Source organism: Perna viridis, chromosome 8, assembly GCF_037379345.1.
Source record: "Perna viridis isolate PV_CMFRI_1.1 ecotype Kerala chromosome 8, ASM3737934v1, whole genome shotgun sequence".
Lineage (NCBI taxonomy): Eukaryota > Metazoa > Mollusca > Bivalvia > Mytilida > Mytilidae > Perna > Perna viridis.
Window position 1 is genome coordinate 20864203 of NC_142452.1, and position 23308 is coordinate 20887510.

A 23308-nucleotide genomic window follows, 5' to 3' on the forward strand; every position below is an offset into this window, starting at 1 on the left:
CAGATAGCTTGAGGTACAAGAGATCTATACCCCTTACTTCAACTTATCACCCAGACACCAGGAAAAGGCTTGTTTCTGGCACCCTTTTTGCCCCTAATTCTTCAACAGTTCAAGTTCAATCTCAAGGTTCTTTTGTGGTATGGTACACTGAAGTACAATTTCAAAAAATCCATTCATTGTACCTCAACATATCATCCAGACATCATGAAAAGGCTTGTTTCTGACACGCTATTTGCCCCAAATTCCTAAACAGTTCAAGTTACTACTTCTTAAATTAATCTCTGATTTCTTTTTGTAGTATGGCACATTGTAGGACAATTTCAAAATGATCCATTCATTATACCTCAACTTATTATACAGACATCAGGAAAAGGCTTGTATTGGTCCTTTAGACATTTATTGTCAAATCTTAACTTGCAAAATCAATCCCAGCTCTGTCACACATGCTATAGAATATTGTGAAACAACAGTCATCCGTTTGTTTTTACCAGAATAACATAGAAACATTTTATAAAATGCGTGATTTTGGCTCATAAAGTAAAACGGTTGGGTCACTATAGCAACCAAAATCAATGCCAACCTTCCTTTTGTAGCTTGGAACCTATTATTATTTTTTAATCAACCGCGCCACACATCACACAACCGAATTTTGTTTGCCGTCGTATAAAAAAGATATTGCGCGAGCTTATAACTAGAAACAAGCACAATGTCCGAGATATCTTTTGTATAAGAACTGAATCAATAACATAAACAGGTCATGTGACCTGCAAAGAAAAATGAGAACTATCCAGTATCATCAATGCACCAAGCTGCAATACGTTGAAATAAATATTATAACAATTAATGCACATTTATTTGTTCACCGTACGGCTAAAAATCCAAGTTATGTTTTGGTTGAGGAAATTGCGACTGATCATATGTTTAAAAATGTCCGGGTATAATTATTAACAGAGTAAAAAATTCATTAACTTGAACATAAAGTACTACAGTATATGATAAAAAATGCTAATAGTTACAAAGTATTAGCATGAAAGGAAGGGTTCCTCGGAAAAGGAATACAGATCAAAGAGAAAATTGTGTAGTTCAATTAAGTGTGTTATTATAGATGTGAATATAAAAAACTATTATTATTACCACATTCCTGACGTACTCCCGAGGTGTTTACACTTCTATATAAAAGAAAAACAGCAACTTTCTCACCACATTCAGGTAGTATATACTTTGATCACGTGTTGGTTCATTGCTTGTTACTTAGAGGCAATACATGGTGACAACTTAGTCCTTAAACCTACACGAAAATTGGAAAAATATTAATTTTGTATGGCAAGTTTATAAATGAACATACATTTATCAATTAAATCGACAGACTTCAAATGGTAGCACATGACTGTCGGGTATAGAACTTGCTTAATAAGTATTAAAATTTCTCAAAGGATGGATGATAAATATTGAATTGATAAACAGTCTTTATCAAGGAAGGATTACCTCTTGACACATGTAAAATCAATGTTCAAAAGAACCAACACTTAACGTTTTGATAAACTACTGTCGAGTGCGGAAATAGAAAACTGGGGAGTTTGTACCTAAGACAACTTCAATTTGGATTAAATGAAATTTAAATACATGAATACATCATTGTATAATCTTTTCAAACTCGTGATAAATTAATAATATGTGGATAACTTGTACCACTTCGCATGAACAGTCGAACAATGGAAAACTATATGTCTATGTGGTTTAGATTAAATTTGATATATAAAAAAAACCTGCTGCACTGATAACATATACACAGTATATACCAAGCCAACCCAAGATTAAAGAATGAATGTTCTGGCTATTATATCAACGATGTTTCAGTGCTCATTTATGCACGGAATATCAGACCTCAGACTTAGTTTACATGATATGCATGGAATATCATACCTCAGACTTAGTTGACATGATGTGCATTCAAAACAAGTGTTTGTACACAATGATGTGCTGAGGAGGGGATACCAAACGTATTTCAAAACTTATAAAGTTTGTGGTCAAAAAGAACATCAGAAATACGAGAAAATGCCTAAGCTACATTCTTAATAAAATTAATTCAATAACGAACGACCCGAAACTTGACAAACTAATTATAACTATTCATAAGAGTGGGTGTACTTATCATCAACTATTGTAGTGTATAGTTAGACTCATAGAAAATCTTATGAATACATCACAGTAGTACAAGCTATTCATTTGGCTGTAGCATATTATTCAAAATAATTGTCCCTATAATACATTATACCCTGAATTTCACGAATCTCTCACTGTGCCATTCTCTATGATTGTAAATTATTTCAGAGTTATCTCTCTTTGTACTGATTGGACATTTACATACCAGTAATATTTATATTATACCCTAATTTTAGTGGTAACCCTCTAGCACTATCTCTAGGTCATATATAACTACTGTTTACACAAGAAAAGTAGTCCCACATCATCGTCATTATCATTAACAGGAGTTCATGTTGTCATTTGAACTAAATATTAAACATTTCGCGTAGAGATCATTTCAAAATTAGTGATTTAACTTAAACCAAAGAATTAAAGCAGAGCTTACACATATGTTTGTTTCCATTTAGCATTTTTTGAATGGATAGATAGTCAACTTTTAAGCATTATTTTTTTATTTAAATTGTAACAAATTTTATTATTAAATTAACAAAACGATTTTTTGTTAGTGAGTCGTAGAAGTGCAAGGAAACCCCAACCTATATGTATGGTTAAAACAAAAATGCTATGCAAGGCGCTGAGGTCAAACCCTGAACATTAGGGACAAATATGGACTTGGTACAGCTCTTAATTCATATTGTGATGATGACAAGAATCTGACTTGAATTAAAGTAGTCACAAACATTAAAATTTTCAGTTAGGCGCTAGAAATAAGAAATTTATACAAAGTTGATGAAAATGCCTTTTTTCGGACCCTTTTACCCTTAATTCCTACACTATAAAAGCCACATCCCTTTTAATTCGCAAAACATTTCTTCTGTAGTTTGGAAACTTTTAGTATAATTTAATAGAGACCCATACACTTTACCTAAGGGAACTTATTGCTTAGTGAATAAGCTAAATATGTGTTTTAAAATATTTTAAGTCTTTTATTTACACAAACGAAGTTTAACCAACCGGAAATCAAGTAATAAATTCCTCATTTTATATGAAATACCTAGAAAACATTTGTAATGGAGACAGTTATCATAGTGACCAGCCACTTTGAATTACGTCACTAAAGAAACTGTATAAAATGTTTTAAATGGTAAATATATTTTACTATAATTCTGCCGATTTCAAAGAACGTCAGAATGAGTGGTATGCAATATGGCGCTCGGAAGTAAGAGGTTGGAGTATGGAGGAATGGAATTCCAACCTCTTACGTTGTAGGAGTACCCAGACACCAGAAAGTTGTAGGTTTTTTTACCCTGGGTTCTTTCATGGACAGAGTAAATATGTACAATATGTTCCCAATCAAAAATCATTTACAGATTGACTTTTTTGGTATAGAACCTTGTGTTTCAATTGCATTGAGATCAATACCCACATTAACATAAGTCATATAGTAAGTTAAAAATTGCTTAATTTTGGCACATTTTATTCTTATTCCTAACCGAGGCCAGTATGGGATATAAACTCCAAATCAATCAAAACCTTCCTTTTGTGATATTGAACCTAGCAGTATTGTTTTTAACCCTTTTCAGCCCCTAATTCCTAAACCCTGTAGGTCATAACCCCATTAACAATCCCAGTCCGATATTTTTGGTATAGGAACATTTTGCTGCAATATCATAGCGATCCATGTGTTTAAAATTTTTATTAATACATGTATTATTATTGGTTGTATATATGATTGGTTGATTATGGTGTAACGCCCTAAGGCCGATATTTCATGCATTTCTGGACGAAAACATTTGATCAATCAACTAGACCCTGCTTTGAACTAATCTGACATGCTGAACTGGATCTTTATTGTGCTAGTTCACAGAAGCAACAGCCCAGCAGCTAGGCATGACATTCCACTCGGACACATTATTCTGACTACGAACTATCCAGGGGGAAAAGCAGTGATTGCCAAGTCTGATTGTATGAAATAAAGAGCTTCATGGTCACAGCATGATACAACTGCAGTATGTAGAACTCTGTCATGCAAATTGAACGTTCTTTTTGGAACATCAAATATGAGTCCCAGCCTGCTATTCGGAAATGCTTTGATGTTTAGGTACAATTATACGTAAATCTGTTTAAGCAAATTTCGAATATTGATAAACTTCATAACATAAATGACATAAATGATATAAATATATTTAAATTTAGATGAAACAACCCGTAAAGAAATTTAGAAGAAAATGGTTGAAATATTTCAGTGTATTGATTGATGAAACAACGGATACACAGGCAAAGTTATTTCACGTGATTTTCACAAGAATTTCACATGATTTTCACAAAATAAGCAAATAAATCAAGTGACAGAGTTCACGTGAAATTCGGGTGAATGAGCCTTCACGTGAAATTCACACGAAATTCGTGTTTAGTGAATTTCACATGAAAATCATGTTAATTTCATGTGAATTTCATGTGAAAAATATTTGCCTGTGTATATCAGTCCTGAAGCAGTTGATCGTCTTTTTGAAATACATGTATGACCACGACACAGATATCAAGTATGTCTTTATGTTTTTGGTATTCAAATTGAAATACCAAGAGTACGAACAACTCTTATCAGGCGCGTAGCTGAGGCTAAATTGAAGTGTAGGCAAAATTACGGCAGGGGGTCTGGGGTCCGAAGCTCCGCGGAGATAAGAGTTTTAGAGCATCATTTATGCCTCTCCTGGATGTATTTTATCTAAAAAAAAAACAAAATTGGCAAAATTAAGTGCAGACAAAAGCTTTTTTGCCTAACGGCAGCTACGCGCCTGCTTTTGGTAAGAAATCTTTTAAATATGCTGCAGCTAGTTTATGTATGACCTACCATATTTAGAAAAATATCAAATTTTAATCAGCTTAAAGACATCATGAAATCTAGGTATGGAAAAAAACTGTAAATGCACGGCATGTGGTGACTCCATCTAGGTCATTTCAAGTATTTATATATGCATTTTTATTTTGCTTTAACGCTTTTTTATTTCTTTTATCACCCCAGTTTTAGTTGCTTTAAGTACTACGTTATTTATCTGTCTGCTTTTATTTTGCTTTGTTTGCCAGCTCTTATCATAAATGTATCTCTTGTCCATTATCTGTTGGCATGCTTTGTTGTATTATGTCGGTCAAAAGCTCAATAGAGCTCATATTTATTATATATATATATACCATGCCGATTCTAAATAAAACTTATTTATTATTTATTTATGCGATTCTTTTTTTGTTTCCTTTGTAAACTGTCAATTGAATATTCTAACATGTTAATCAACACCTTTCAATAGATACCAGATGGAAAAGCAGCTACAATTACCCAAAAGATAAAAGATGTATTGAAAGATGCTGGTGCACCAATTCATGTACGACTTGTTGCCTTGGGAAGTGACGAGCCTCAGTTACGGTTGGAAGGCAGGGTTGTGTTGCAACTTTTTTGAAGCAGCTAAACTTTCTTTATATGATCGTTTGAAATAGCATACTAGGGTAAGATCATATATTGTAATACATGTCAAGTTATTTTATACATTTCAACCTATTATATTCTAGGAGTGAAGCATGATGATAAATAACCATCATGTGACGTATAGATTGATTCTAGTCTTCAGACAAGCAGCTGATGGCATTTCTCAGGTGAAGTTTCAATGTTTACTTAGAACTCTCTTAAAATTTTATGAGAATTCACCAGTTGGTCTAGCAGCAATACAGGTAATTATCAGTTAGTCTATGGTTTGATTTGTTTCTTGAGACCTAAAGGGTCCTTTAAAAAAAGTGCGGAACAAATTGTTAATGGTATCAACACAAGGACTTTATCATCTCTAGAGCTGTGGAGCTGTTGTCCAGCCTAGGGATGATTAGAATAATCGAGTTGGACAATACAGATTTACCATTGTTGATTGTTAATATTGATGTTGTAGCTTGTGCTATTTTATTGTCTTATTCAACCTTATCTTACTTTGCCTGGTAATTTCTTTTCAGCGAAGGTCATAGTTGTGATGAAAATATGTCCAACCAGAGAAGGAACCATGTGTTCATTTGATCAATGGAGATCTCTTGGTAGAACAATGTAATAAAATTTCAAAAAGATAATATAAGTTTTCCTCCTGTTTTTGTGTAAAAATGAAAATTAATGACGATGAAGCTGCTGCCAGGGTGATACCATTTAAAAATATTTTCGCAGGAAAAAAAAACCACACAGTTATGAAGTTAAACGCTTTTTGGATCATTTTGGGGCCATAATTCCAAAAATGGTTTGGACCATAACCCAAAAAGTCAATACCAACTTTCCTTCCAAAAATACAAATTTTTTCTTGTACCGTTTGCAACCTTGCTGTACTGTTTAATCACGATCCAACAACTAATATTAAGAGTGCCTCACCGAAACCATGTATCTACCGACACAACAGCACGATTTATACCATTATACAACCAAAATTTTGTGGGGTAGACAGGATGGTTGTATGAAAAAATTACACAAAGTATAACAATATTTTATACAGGTTTTTTCCATTAATGAAAATATACAATGAAGATATGTCATTTACAACGATGATCTGAAAGATTCAATATGTACAATTTACTGGTATTTTCTCCTATGATACCATGGAAATGCAAATGGTTCGTATCAATACGCATCATTAATGCCAGTAGTAGATTGTTGCTATTCTGACACCGTCCAACAATCTGGAATAAAAAATGTCTCAAGATGTCCTATAAATAGCATCATTTCTCTAATGGAGCGTAGTTGAGTAGTTTTTCAATCAAATCAACATGAGCCAACAACATTCTTCTGCAGCAATATCTCTTCAGACCAAGAGCATCTAAAGCATCTCTGGAATAAAAACCAGAAATACACATGAATCTTTTCAGACCAAGAGCATCTAAAGCATCTCTGGAATAAAAACCAGAAATACACATGAATCTTTTCAGACCAAGAGCATCTAAAGCATCTCTGGAATAAAAACCAGAAATACATATGTATCTCTTCAGACCAAAAGCATCCAAAAGCATCTCTGGAATAAAAACCAGAAATACATGTATCTCTTCAGACCAAGAGCATTCAAAGCACCTCTGGAATAAAAACCAGAAATAAATTCTACTAAAATATCTGAAAATTATCAATACTAAATTCTTTACTCAGCCAAACTAAAGAATTCATTAACAGCATATACATGTATCCCTTGTAAATTATTCATGAATTAATAATCCACAATGTAGTATGATACACATAAAGCCATTTAAAACAAACATACATTATAACAGTCAGGGAGATAAACAGACAATTCAAAGAGGGACAACTCTTATTATATTACAATACAGAAGGTACATGTTCATGTAAATTGCTGATGACATTTACAGTGTTGCATAAGAACTATGAATTGTGTTCTGATTTTAATTATTACCCAGCACACCATACCTGCGTACATCCTGAGTATTAAGTTTCTCACTACATTTTCAGGCAGTGGTGTTCGTCGTATTTGGCGGAAGGACCCTGGGGCCGATGCGGTTGAGAGGAAGATCATAATAATTGTGACTTAGGGATATAATCTATATACAATAGGACAGGGACTTTTATACAGTGTTTTAAAAATAAATTCTAATTAAAGTCCTTGATTAGGACCATTACAGTTTCTATTGTGTTGGAAATCCATAAGAAGTAACCCCTACATGACAAATATGATACCGCAGATAGGAGAGGAGATTTCTTACATCTTACAAATCTTGCACACATCTTGAGACTATGTTTCAAGTCACAATGAAGAATTTCACTGCTTAAATTTTGGAAATTTGGAGCAAATTTCTCTATGGGAACAGGGCTGAAGTTCTGACTCAAAATAAGAGTTGGAAATTCACTTTTTTTCAAAAACAGTGCCCTTAACCTTTGATGCAATCACATTTTGTACCTAAAGAGATGTCTACTTTCACATGTACACTACTAGTGTACATGTACCATAAACCTGTGAAAGAGCTCTAAAAGTCCATAGAAAGAATGTTCTAAATGTAGATACATTACAATAAAATTACCCTTCTGTGTATTCCACTTGTAACAGTCCTAGATAAGCCTCCCATTTATTGCCTATCACCTTTCCACAGGTGAAGCATCTTACTGGAATAATCATAATTACCCTGAAGAAGTTATAACAAAATATAATTAGTACTTCTTATTCACTTAGAGGTCACTTATGGTACATGGTTGTGTTACACAATATTTACATGTGACTGACCTAGTCCAACATACAAAAATATACATTTTCACACCAACAGTTTCCCTTAAAAACATTTAATCCGACAACAACTAAAAAGATTGTGTTTAATACATTTCAATCATATTTGAGCAATATATAGTCTCAAGTATTTTCAATAAAACCTCGTTAAAGTAGAAATAAATTAGTCCTACAACATACAAAATGTGCATGTAAGTCTTTGTGATAACACAACATTTTATATTTGGATATGTATTTGCCCAACACACATCTAAGTATTTAACGTCGGGCAACTATGATGTCTCATGTTGTAGAACCAGAAATAGATAATTTCTTTCATTTCAATGCAAAGTCTGTATGGACATCAACAAACTGCTTGAGTTAAAAAGCCAACAGCATATACATGTAACAGGTCAGGGAGAACCACTAATTGACATATAACATCTCAATTGACATGCATGGAAAGACCAATTGACATATAATTGAATGTTTTAAAAAATTTATCTTTGTTTGAGAATGGTGCATCACTTTTCAAAACAAACTCAATATATGACCCTTACTGAGCCCAAAAAGTATTTTCTTTTAGTTAAAGCATGCTGCATTTCTTTAGCCTGCCTGTTAATTATATTTCTTTTTTTTGTTTCAACTGTTCCATTGACCTTCAATAATGATAATCAATTGGTAGATTATATGTCAGTTGAGATATAATATCTAAATTAGTGGTTTCCCTGACCTAAAAAACAAACAGAAATGAAGTCTTCGAAGAAAACTGAAATTGGGAAGTTTTGATGTTCAAGAAAGATCATTAAGCCATAATTTTGATAAGATGTAAATAAAAAGCTCAGTAGAGCTTATGTTACATGTACACATAAATTCCACATTAGTTAAACAAAAGTTTAAATAAAATCTTATGTCATGACAGAATATCTATTATTTATAGACTCTAGTTCAGTTACATGTATTATATGTATAAATTAACAGACTATTCACATCTTTATAAAAATATTAACCATATAGTTTGAGACTTTAAACAAATATCGGTACACTTGACAATTGTGAACCAACAATAAATAGATAACAAGAAGTCAGAGGATATCATAGGAAGATTACTTACCTTCAAACAACTCTCACAGCTCGCAAAACAATGCTGCTTCCGGTTGTACAAAAGAAAAACAAGGTAGACAGTCTGACCTCATTAAATTCACTGAAGCAAAGCAGTGGTTTATTGATTGAAATTAAAAGTAAACGTAATCTTTATTAATTTGTGTAGTTGTATTCTCAACAAGTTTCTGAAAAATCAGGGGTGGAAACTATTTAGTTTTTTCCTTAGGTTCGGAAATAACAATACTTAATTTTGTTTTGCCGTGATAAAATAAATGTACATGTAAAATAAAAAACGAAACCAAAATGACATAGATTTAAATAAAACAATGCTTTACTTTTCCAAAGATTATACTTTCACATAGACTGCATGTACTTGCGCCTGTCGGTAGAAATAAATAACTGCCAGTCATGTAGCGTGGTATAAATGATTGTCCATGTAGAAACCAATCACATTTTATGGGAAGACACAGAGTAAATTTTATCCCAAACAAAATTTTTGTCCCAATGTAATGTAATGTTAAACTTATTGTGATGTCAGGAAGAGCTTTTTTCTGCGTGAAAAACGGAAATCTCAGAATTTATGTTCAAAGTTCCATGGCAAATCAACTAAATTATGAATGTATCAAATAGTTATTTCCCTTTATTTTAAATTTTGTAGTGCTAACTATGTGATTTAACTCATTCTAATCATTTCAGTAAATCACAAACCAATTCAGTTTTCAGAAAACATAGTTTGTGATCTCTATTATGGACGTTTTTTTTAAAACAAAATTTGGCATGTGCTACCCACTGCTTCAGTCTCACATGACAACCCTTGTAATTCCCCAAGCTCGACTACATCCCCAAACATAGTGGTCTTGTGAATTTTATTACATTACTAAGATTAGAAAAAGATAATGTACAGTGCAATAGATCTATTGCAAAGATACATAGTAAACAAATTTAAAAAAAAACGATTCAGGAACTGCATGAGTTTGCATGCTTACAAACACACTAGGCTGAAAATTTGATTTGTTGCACAGCAATTTCTGGGCAAAAAAATAAATTGAACTATCAATGTACATGAAAGGAAAAATTCAGTTATTATTATCTCGATCTTCAACTTAAAATTGACACTAAATGCATACAGTTTCATTAAGTAATGCTCATTTACATGAATTACACCTAAGATTCCATATGGTCGTTTTTTTTTTCTTAAAAAAATGTCTGAAATACTAATATTGTTTTCTTTGTTCAGGATTGTAATTGGAGAAGAGTTAAACGTCATTTTAACTGTCGGTTGAATTTTAGCCACTGGATTAAATATTAATACCCTGGGAAATTTTGATAGATTTTATTAGACTTATTCAATAGGCAGATCTTTCGAACAACTGGACTCTGCAGTACACTGAACTATGCAAAACTTCAAGGAGAATCGTCTTGTGTTGTCAAGCGAGAAAAATGATCGAGTGAACAGATCGATCAAATGTATTTAAAGTAATAAAACTGCAGCTTGATTATGCGGAAGTCAGCCGAGGAATCGTGAACAAAAACGTGTTACTTTTATGACAACTCGAACAAATTTGGATCTTTTACTATCAATTCGGGGATGTCAGTCAAAATGATAACTATTTTAACATACAAAAGACATATAGTATTGCGTGTTTTATTTCCAGGAAATGCAAAATATGTGCATTCTAGCGTATTCACATTTGCGGTGGCTTTCAACATGTCAGATGCTGGAGGTTAGGATGACACCAAGTCGGAAAATAGCTTGCCAGACAACCTCTATTACTGCTGGAGTAAATGTTATGTTTCCCAGAAGACTGAAAAGAAGACTGGAAATAAATAATAAACATTAGAATTTGTCCATGAAATTGTATATGCATCAATAGCAATTGCCTTTTAGTCTGTTATTTAAGACACATACATGTATTGTTATTTTTGTTGGAGGCAAATAAATCCACAGTAATTTCACCAAATGCTTTTTCATTTTTTTGAAAAATATGTGGTTTTAGCATCCACTCTATGTCCTCATTAATTGTCCTTGACTGTTTGTCAGCAGTTTTGTTTTCTTTGCCTTGGACACGTGTCACACTTAAGTAGATGTTCCTAGAAACACACCAATGCCAAATTTGTTTGGTTCAGTTATTTAAAGTGGACATCCGCCCACCAAAATTTTAATGTAAGATACTGCAACTGTATTATCTACATATAACCTAATGTTTGTATTATGAAGCATATGTCCTAGTGATTGTAAAGTAAATAAAGCTGCTTTTAATCCTAAAATATTGATATGTTCAGTTGCTTCAGCAATTTACCAAAACCCATGATCAGTTGATCTCATTAAAGCCACCAATCCAGTTTCATTAGCATCACTATAAAAACAACTGAAGGTGAACTTAAAGTAACACACTTATAACTGGACTTCACATTAAGAAAACTGATTTATTCAACGGGTCATAGTTTTCCTTCCCTCGTTTTTCTACCCCGGACTTGACTTTTTATGAGCAACTCGGCGGGTGTTTCTAGAAAAGCAGAGGACGCTTACCCTACCGGTGCACCTGGTCCATGCTCCCAGTTTTTAGTGGAGTCCGAGTTGCTCATTTACTTTTGTTACATTGTATGTATGATTTTAGTTACTCTATGTTCTTTGTTGTGTATGTCTGTTTTCCATGTCTGGTCTTTGTCCCTGGATTACATTCTTTTGATTACCGCTATAACCTTGGTTCCCTTGATTACTCTTTAAGTAAATTTTAAAGATTTATCTTTAAAAATCTCTAGGTCCTTGAAATACAGAGGAGCATATCTTGCTCCTGGTTCACTAGCTATCATGAGCTAAATCACGAATTGTGACTTAGGTATGACTAAACTCCTCTAGGTACCAGTATCGTATTGCATATCCCTGAGCAGGTGTACGTCAAAACATGGATGCTATAAAAATTATAGTGCATTTTCTTTTTGCCTCTCTACAAACTAATATTTTGTCAAAAGATATGAACAATGACTTATAAAATAGAGCAAACAACACACTGTAAGATGAAGAACTTTTTTAAAAGAAAATCTAACATAATATCATAAAAATGTTCCACTGAAAAGGTTGGTTTGGTGATTGCAAAACGAAAGTGAAAGTAGGGAAAATGGCTATTTATAGTTCGAGACTACTTTTCTGTCCGATCTTCGTGGACTCACCCTATTTTCTTTGCGGGAAATTATTTTTTCACATGTCCTTAGAAATGCTACATAAGTGAAAGTTTTATTGAATCAATTTACATATTTTTTTAAAAATCCTAAAAATATGCACTTCACTATAGAAGTCTATGGGAAAATTAATACGATACTGAGACCTCTAGTTCTTTACATTGCTCAATTAAGTTATCGTTTGTTTCCTTTATAGTCAACAAAATTATGATTAGGTTACCATTTCACCTACATATGTTTATAGCGAATCAATGTAAACGGAAGAATGTTCGTGAAGTCTTGTACGGTATAAACATAATTGATTTAAATGTTACCAGGGGCGGATTCGGGCGGGGGCGTGGCGGGCGTGTACTACTACTACCAATGTATGTAAGCATGGTGAAAATGACATACTAATGTAACAACAATATTAACATATAATATATGCTGTTGTGTATAATAAAGTGAATGACTGGAAAACCTGATTTAAGTTTGGTTTAGGCTTCCTTTAGAGTCTTTTGTCTCAATATGAAACACCCTATTACAAAGTTTGATACAAGTTTTAATAATATTGAGACAATTGAATGTATTTATATATGAACTTTTCTTTCATTTTTGTTTTTTAAATGAAATGAAAAATGTGAAATTGATGAAAATTCTATATAAATTTACAATTGCATTTAAAAATTTTGTACCAAAGAAAATTCTGAAATTCACACGAATAATTGATCATCAATCCAGCCATTATTGAACAATATAAAACATGTACATGTATAATATATAACAAAACTGTGTCAGTGTGACCATCCAACATTGGTAATAAATCAGTCAACACTCAAGAGTCATGATCCATCAAATATTTGTAGTGTTCTAGGATTCCACAATCCAGTCATCTGGGGCAAGTGCAATTTCGATGTGTGAAACTGGATTATTATACCCCTTTTTCCCTTTATCAAGTAGAAAGCTTGAATTTTTTTAAAGAATTTATAAAGTTTGGAAAGCAAACTTTTAAGTGTTGGAAAGTTAATCTTCATTTAGAGTTTTCCCCTGGAAACTTAAAACTTTGAAAAAACCTAGAACACTGAGTTGTTCAGGGGCTGTAGTTGTGCATATAAACGGACAAATTTTATCCTTTTGAATTTTTTTGGGACTTACATTGTATGCCGATTTGAACATATAAATTTTTTAAACTATACAATTTAGGCAAATTTTCATTGTTACTCTTCTGAAATTACTCAACTGAATCTCGTAAAACTTGGTAGGTAGCACAGTATGGATTCTAAGTCCATATACTTGTAGCCTTGCTTTAGCACTTTGTATTTCACAGTATGTTCCCTTGTTACTTTTTGGTTTTAATAGTAGCTCAATAGATTTTCATTATCCTTTCCTCATCACTAAGAACCTGGGGGAGACTAAGTTTTTGAAGGCAAACTTTTTTCTACTTGAAAATATTGAAACTGGAAATAGCTATTGTAAACCAGGGTTTGACCCTAACCTCATTTCTTTGTTGGTCAACAGGATTACTTCAGAGGTAAAACAGGTAGTCTGCAGTCAGTAATGAGGGTTCTGTTCTAAGATCATTGATAGCTTGTATTTTGTGTAAGCTTTCTAACTGGGAAACAAGTCAGTAAACTTTTATTTGTAGTAATGATTTGTTACTTTATTAGGTTTTGCATAAAGCTTGGCAATCCTTCAATAGAATAATTTGAAATTTCATATGCATTGCAGGCTCAATTTGATGAATTGTACTGTGAGTAAGTATTTAATTAAATGACACAGTGCAGTCAAAACTCCTGATATCAAACTTCAAATGAATAAAAACATGTTTGGTAGAAAATTGTGGAATATATAAACCCTTATGGGAAAATAATTCTTCTTGCAAATATTTGCAGAAATTTTGCTGCAAATATTTCAGCTTTTAAGTTAATTTGTAATTATGTATAATTGTGGAAATTGAACAATTTAAAAAGAGTATTCAAATGTGTATCTATATATACATATATATGTAAATGTGGTCCCAATCCCTGTTACAATATTTACTTATTTCATTTTAGCACGTTTATTACATGTACATGTACATTGTGTATGTCCATATTCAATGATTTAATATTATTTGATACTGAGGCCTCTATTTGAATTATGTACACAACTCAATCTTATTAAAATTATGCAACATAGAAAAAAGGGGGAGCAATTAAGAGCTAATTTTAATTAGATATGGTACACAACTTGAAAACAACCAATTAAAGAGAGTTTAAGACCTTCTGTATCAGCAACTGGGACTGATTCTTTTCTTTATTGTTTGGGGGTTATAAAGGAATCACTCTGTCTGTCTATCTGTCCACATTCTTTGTAAGGGCAACACCTCCTAAACAGCTGGGATTTTGATGAAATTTCATAGGAAGCATATATAGATATGCATGAAGGAATATAAATACTGTTGGATAACTCCAAAGGAAGATAAATCCAATTGAAGGTTTTACTCATTAAAGCCTTGTAAGTGTGACTCCTTCTAAACAGCTAAGGGATTTTGATGACATTTTATAGGAAGATTGGATGTCATGTAGATGTGCATGAAGGGACATAATCCATATTAACGGCTTTACATGTTAAAACTCTCAATCACCACTCCTCCTAAACTGCTGAAGGAATTCTGATGTTATTTTACCATTTGAAGCAGCAGGTATTCTCTTTGGGAGCTTGTTTACAGTATTTCTGCTCTACACTTATTAGTTTTCTTCAACAGTATTGTCAAAATAAAATTGCAGGAACTGTTTGAAAAATTATTTACTGCAATGTTGCTGCAACTACATGTATGCGCAACATTGCGGCAAAATTTCATTTTCTGTAAGGAAATCCTTAATAATAATATACTGCCTGTGATCGTTTATACCAAATTTTTCTGTAAATTTTTCAGAATTGAAGCTTTTATTACAGGCCAAGTTTGGTTCTTATTAGTCCAGTATTATCAGAGCCGAAGAGTATTAAAAGAATGATAGCGACTGACGCTAAGTGATTGCAATAGCTCAAATAATCTAATTTAATATTTTAGGTCAAACTACACACACACACACACACACATACACACATACACACACAAGAGAGATATGAAGCTTCTAGAAATTAAATTTCAACAAAATATGCTGAAGGTGGCCAAACTAGAAAAAAACACGTGGATGACATCATTCAAAAGGCAAAGGATGCATCAAAGGCAGCCAAAGCTTTGATAAAAAGGATACAGATAGACGTATAAGAGAATGAGCTCTCTTCTAAATAAAACCACAATACTAATACATGTTGTACACTGGATACTACCGGTAACGTCAGACCTAAATTGGAAAGCAAACAGGTATAATATAAGTTATCATAATGATTTAGCATACAATAGGCAAGCAAACAGCAAGTTGTCATTATGAATTTAACTAAACGGGAAAACAAACAAGTCACTGTTATGATTTAATCTAACTACGTAGGAGAGAGGGGTATACTGTTTTACCTGTGTCTACCATTCTGTATACACTTTTTTTATAAAGATAAAAATAGAGGTAAACTAAGAGAAAAAAAAAACAATGAATAGAGGTAAACTGAGAAAAAGACAACATTTGGTATATTAAAGAAACAAATATAGATACATTGAAGAAACAATAAGATGTGAATTGAAGAAACAGAGGTTAATGTAGGAAACAAATAAAGGAAAATAAAGTATTTTTTATCTATAAAATTTGATTTGTTGCAAAAATGAAAATATTGGATTTTCAATTACTTAGTAAAAATTTATCAAAACGACCCGTGCAGGTCCGGGTGTAAAAAGAATAGGCCTGCAGCCGCGCTAAGCTTGTCGTAAAAGGCGATTAAATAGTGCTCAGAACCCTAGCCGGGGGCTAGGGCGCTCTGCCCACAGAGCAACTGGGTTGTGTGCCCCAGATGGTGGAATGGGGTACCCCTGGCGTGTTACATGCTGGGGTTGTCAGGCTATAATACGGAAAACCTGACCGTAAACCATAGTGGTGCACCGTGTTGGGAAAGATGCCACGTTCCTCACACGTTAAAGAACCCTACTGTGGTATTCTTCTGGAGTAGGAACCATAGGGCTCCGCCACAGGAGGCTAAATTGCCCGATCCTACCCACCTCTCCCAATTTCCAGTGGCGATCAAAATTTCTTGACCCCATTATCCTTGTGTCCCATCCCATTTTTCATTTCATCATCATTTCATGTTCATTTTATCATCCACTTCATGTTCATCGCCTGAATATAGCTGAAATATTGCTGCTCGGACGTTAAACCCCAAAATACAAACAAACAAATGTATCAAATCTCCTTGATTAAGTTTTGTGTTGTCAACAAAAAAGTCTTTTCATAATGATGTATGCTTAAAAGTGTTCATTACAGCGCAGTGCTAATACATGTATTTATACTAAGAAAAATCAGTTTATACATGTATGTTTGAAGTTTTTAAAAGTATTTCATAAAAGATTGTTGGTTACAGGCACCAAAAGTAATAGTAGAAGCTGTAATATATGACCAACCCAAAATATGCATTCAGTGAAGAAATACACCTTGCCTCAATTACTTTTGGAAATATATAATAATTCAAAGTAATAGTTTTATTTTTAGAATGTTAAAAAATGAGGTTCAAATGGAAACATACAATGATAACTACAAACACCTGAATGTTTTTATATTAAGTATTGATATCTGAACTAAACACAAATGGACCATGAGAATATGATTGAATCTTAGTTTGTAGGCCTATGATAACCATACAAGTCAGTTAAAGACTCCAATCAAACACAGTGATGAACCTCAGAACTCTAGATGAGCCATGAGTGTTACCAGCTGTCTATATAGAATGGTTTGATAATGTTTCAACATTCTTCTGTACACCTGACCAACATTTTATGGTGATTTGCTGTCTGTCTATCTGTCCACATACATTTAAGATATACTTCAATGTTAGAACCACAAATAATTAAAGAATGTTTGTTTTGGAGTTAGGGCAGCTTTTTCCCTTTTTATTATAATGGTAGTATAATTGTTAACGTCAGAGTCATTAGAGCACTGGTGTTGTTAAAATTAGGGGGAGGGTGCTTAACATACTGTTAGTGCAACTGTTCATTATCCTGTAATTCATTAAATCTCTTTCAAGCTGGTAAATTTTTGATACATTGTTGAAGTAATAATGAAATTACTTTAAAAGAGAATGTAATATATCATTCTTACAATGTAAGGAAATGAAATGGCATAAACTTGTAGCAAGGAAAAGGTTGAACTGTGATCCAATAGTTCCAAGAAAAAAAAAATATGCATCAAAATTGCATTCTTAATTGTTTTCTGTACAGAACTTTTTTCTTTTTTAGGCCACAGTTTTTTTAATGTGTTGGTTTACGAATCCGTCGACTGGATTTTTCTACTCCTACAATGTAAGAGTTTGGAATTTTATTCCCCAATCTCTTACTTCTGAGCGCCATATTGCATATCATCATTCCGACTTTCTTTAAAATTAGCAGAATTATAGTAAAATATTTACCATTGGAAACATTTTATAATTTCTTCAACCTAACACGGAAGAAGGTGACTAAACCGAAGAAAAATAAATGACCTACCTGATGAGAAAATCCAGCAATTCTTAAAATCCTTTGTAAAAGCAGTTTAAATAAACTTTGCATTTGGTTTTCAACATTTTGAAAGGGTACATCTGGTTGATGAAATTACGTATTTTAATTTGTGAAAGAAAGATATTAAATTAACCAACAAATTGCCGTAACCAACTTTAAGTTCGCTTTGACAAAAATATAATGTATTCCGTAAAATTAGTGACCTAATTCAAAATGGTTGGTCACTTTGATAACTGTCTTCATTACAAATGTTTTCTAGGTATTTAACAAAAAAAAAAAAAAAAAAATTGGATTTTTATTGATTGATTTCCGATGGGTTAAACTTCTTTTATGTAAATAAAAAACTTGAAATATTTTAAAACAAATGTTTAGCTTATTCACATTTGCGATGGCTTTCAACATGTCAGATGCTAGAGGTTAGGATAGCACCAAGTCAGAAAATAGCTTGCCAGTCGACCTCTGTCACCGCTGGAGTACATTTTTTCCAGCTAGGAGAACAAAATCTGAATTTCAGTTTTCCAATTATTATTTTTACTGTCATCGACTACAAAAAAATTTGCAAGTGCAAAATTGTAACATCTACTTTTCACAAAGGTCTTTTGTAACACAGCTTGTTAACACCAAAATAATATTCAATGAAACATTTATTAAACAGTACTGGTACATGTTTTTGACCCTTTAACTTTTTAGTCACTTTTTACTACATATATTTTAACCTAACTATATCATATTGTAAGGAAGGCTATAGATACAAAAATGAGAGATCGTACTGTAAAGAAGGCTATAGATACAAAAATTAGAGGGAATTAGCTTTGTTTAAGTATTGCCCATTGAATCTGTTGGACATTTAAAAAAATTGGAAGGAGAATTTGTGTTAATAAATGACGTGTAGATACATTAGATTAGAATCCCACTTCTAAACTATGTCAGAGTAATCAAGGGGACCAAGGTTACAGCGGTAATCAAAAGAATGTAATCCAGGGACGAAGACCAGACGAGGAAAACAGACATGCACAACAAAGAACATAAAGTAACTAAAATCATACATACAAAGTCAGGTTAGAGAATGGAATCTTTGAAAATATATAAAAAAATGTTTTTATTTAAAATATATATAGAAGATATGTATTTCTGGTTCCCATTTTATTTTTTATTTTTTTCCGACCAACCGACCCAATTTCATCCAGTCAAAAACCATAAACCAACAAGTAAAAAAGCTGTGGCCTTATTTTTCAGTCATTGTACGCCCCACAAACAATGTCTGTTTATAAGTATATTATTCTATTAAGCTTCTAGCTGCTCACAAATTTCAAAGGTATGAAGGGTGTGCATGTGACATATTTTATGAATTGTTCCGTGAGATTTTCATATGCTATAGGTCATATTCTGATTAGTAACTACTAGAAACATTTTTATGTTGTGCATAAATAGATGCTAATGTATAGAGAAGTTTGGCTATGGCTAATTTTGAGCTGAACTTGTACAATTACTGAAGTTAAATGTTGTGTGAAGGTGTATGCCAAATGCCAAGACTGAGCCCCGTGACTGTATACATCATCAGTATGTAACTCGTAGGGTAAAGTATGACGCTGTGGCAACAAAATGGGTTACGTTACACAACTTGACTTCACTTGATTAAGTTTAGCTTGGAGTGGGATGTACCTAAAATTCTTCATACATTGCCCTGTTTTGTTATAATCTTGTAACAGCAGTACTATATTTTTTTAAACTTTGGTCTGTACATAAAGACATGTTTTTTCCTGAACAGTTCCCATTCAGGGTAGGACCAACATGATATAAAATCTGCAGAAAGCTTTTCATAAATTATGTAACCTGCAAAATCACATGTACATGAAGTCACTAATTGTTAGACAGTTTAAAAAATATTACCACCATGACCTATTAAACGCAAACACTTTGAACAATACATCTTCATACAAAACCTTTCTTTGCAAGCATCTATACACAAGATATGTTGTCCTATTTATTGTCGTTTTCAATTTCAGATTTTAACAGATTTTAATGTCTTTAGATGTGCGATATATCAGTGCCACACATAAAGATAGTGCAAGTAGATGTGCAAAAAGCAAGAAATCTAACATATAAAGCTTGCTAAAGGGAGATAATCCAAGTTTCATGTTTCCCATTTTACAGCCTGCACTCCTCCAAAGACCATTATATGGAATATGAAACTTTACAGGAAGAGATAAGGAAATGGAATTTTGTTAAAACTTTGTAGGAATAGATGGAGCTTCGAATGTGATTTTGTTGAAACTTAACAGGGATAGATTAAGCTTTAGAAATTTTGTTGAAACTTTACAGGAAAGATAAAGCTGGGAATGTAAATTTACATAAAGCAGAAGGATGATAACCCAACCAATAGATTTCAAGTTATGTGTGCATGAGTTCATTTTGAACAGGATAGGTTCCATTTATGAGCTTACTCATGACAGTTTATATGTACATGCATGTGGGTCTGATTATGAACAGCATACAAGTTAAAGAACTATTCAAAGCATGCATTTAGAGTACAAAGTGGTAAACTTTGTACATTAGGTTAAGTAATTGGTATTTAATGTATGGAGGAGTCAGGCTACAGCTTATTCCATAAAGCTTATAACTGAGAAGAGAGGCAGATGTGTTCCAGTTCCTCACACATGAGTGTGAGGTAAAACTATATCTTGTTACGTACCAAAATGGGTCGAATGAATTCAAGTCAGGCAGTGTTTGGGGTTCACTGCAGCAGCCATTGGCTGCCACGTCCCCCAATTCGACCCTATAATTATTAAATTAGTAGTAATATACTAATTTAACAATTATAGGGTCGCATCGGGAGATGTGGCAGGCTGTTCAGCTAAAATGAACAGATTACTTTTACTATTATTTTTGTCTAAAAAATCGCGATATCATTTTAAAAAATACAGTGGCATCAATCATGTTTTTCATGCTGACCGCGTAACTATTTGGAAGTGGTCAAATTTGTCAATTTTAAACAATTTCCTTCTATTTAGCATTCGTGTTTAATTATATGCTACATGGAAAAGAACTTTAGGCATTTTTTTCAATACTGTAAGAGTAGATTGCGTGTTATGTCGTCTTAGGTAGAATGGCACTATCTTACCCTTTATGACATTGGAAAGTGTCAAAACGGGTCATTTTTTATCATCTGAAACGTAAGTTTTTATTATAGAAATTTATTTTTCATGGTCTGCATGATCATCAGCGCCTTTTTGTACATCTAATAATTCTTTAAATTAATCTCATTTTTTTTATCTAATCACTAAGTTTAGAATGATATTGTGCTGATAGAGTAGAGCACCAACAGGGAGAAGTAGTTTCCAGCAACCTGATGCTATGCGGGATCGGTAATTGAATGATGGCGCGAATTTTGTGTTCTATTTATTATGCTTTCAATTTCAGGCTTTTACAGTTTTTAATGTCTTTTGATGAGCGATACATCGGTGCCACACATATAGCTGGCGCAAGTAGATGAGCTAACAAAAGGAGATAATCCAATTAAGTTTCTTGTTTCCAATTTTATAGCCTGCACTCCTAATCATAAAATTTGAAACTACTGTAAGTACATGTAAAACGTTTATTCCGGCCGAATACGTTCTTCTTAATAAAAATTCACTACAAAGTCCAAAGGTCTGTGTACAATGTAATATTTTTTGGCTTCTATTGCCGCCTGTCACGCGTTGTCTAGATAACCTTAAAATTTTGAAGAAAAAAATCTTCTCGATCTTCTAGAACCGTTTAATTTCTATGGCCGATATACGTGTAGCTCGTAAATCATATGAAGTGAATTTCTGTTGTAACGGTTGATAAAATGCATATTTGGTAATTAGCCGATTATTATTCAACACAGCTGTCATGCACCAATTGATATCTACCGGATCGATCTCTTATGCAGCATTCATACTTGGTATTTTTGGTATCTAATGACCACTGGGTGATGCCACTGCTGGTGGACCAAAGGTCACCGATGGTATTCACACACCCAGTGGTCAGACTCGTCTGACCCCGAACTTAATCAGACTTTATTTATCATGATATTTATCTACATTGACAGTATAAACAAATTTCAAAGTACCTAAAACACTGTGGGTTCATTCCTTGTATTCCACATTGTAGAATCTCTCGATGATGGATTTGGCTTTGATAGTATTGGTTTTGAGTACTTCTTGTATGCAATTATTTTCTTGATTTAGATTTCCTTTATATGCGATTTTAATTAAAAAAAAAGTTCATCCACCGTAATCATATTGACTTATATTTTCGAGTTTGAAGCCCGGTATTTTTTCCTTTTGACCTTAAAGACGCTCTTCCATGGAAACGCAAGTCACCTGATCGCAATTCTGTTTCACGATTGGCAAAATACTGATAACAAACTTGCGTTCGAAAATTGAAATTGCGTGTCATGTGTTATTTCCTGAATGAAGTGTAGAAAATTATAAGTAAAAAGAACAAAATTTACTGCGTCATCTATCTTTTTTTATGATTGCACTTGTTTTTTTTTTTTTCATATCCGTGACCCCTGACGAAGAAGGCCATGGTGCCAGCATTCTTTTTTGTCCCCATCATTTTGGTGATTTTTTTGAAATTTTTTGTGGTTTTTCCCTTTCGAGCGTGGTTATTTTACACTGACATGAATTCATTATTCATATTTACGCTAACCAGGCCAACACACAACTGACATTTTTTTTATCCTAACACGACGCTTTTATTTGTTGCTTTATGTAATAAATCCACCATTGGATGAATGTTACGTGCCTATTAGTTCCTCTGCTAACGAAAAAAAAAGAGTAAATATTTAAAAAACGACCGAGCTCTTTGATTCGGGTCGTGCCTTTTCGAGATTGTAAAGTGAACATTTTTTCCCACATACATTGTTGGGGTCATAACAATTTACCCCCCTCCGTTCGTTCGTCAGTTTGTATAGGGAGTTATTACAGTTACATGGTTTGTATATGTTCGCTGGTCATATTCGGACATTTTTGTCAGATTTTTGGTCTCTTGTTTTATCTATTTCGTAGCATCAGTAACTCCCGCTTTTCGTCTCATGATT

General features: G+C 33.0%; 1 protein-coding gene across 1 annotated transcript; it reads right to left on the bottom strand.

The window, feature by feature from the left end:
- Nucleotides 1–6631: 6631 nt before the first annotated feature.
- LOC148609787 (DNA-directed RNA polymerases I, II, and III subunit RPABC5) lies at nucleotides 6632–9534 on the bottom strand. The gene is made up of 3 exons (XM_088542080.1): nucleotides 9475–9534; nucleotides 8182–8283; nucleotides 6632–6988 (listed from the first exon to the last, which is right to left on the bottom strand). Exons 2-3 carry the CDS (start codon nucleotides 8274–8276, stop codon nucleotides 6880–6882), a joined length of 204 nt encoding a protein of 67 aa, XP_088398206.1. The 5' UTR covers nucleotides 8277–8283; nucleotides 9475–9534; the 3' UTR covers nucleotides 6632–6879.
- Nucleotides 9535–23308: the final 13774 nt, after the last annotated feature.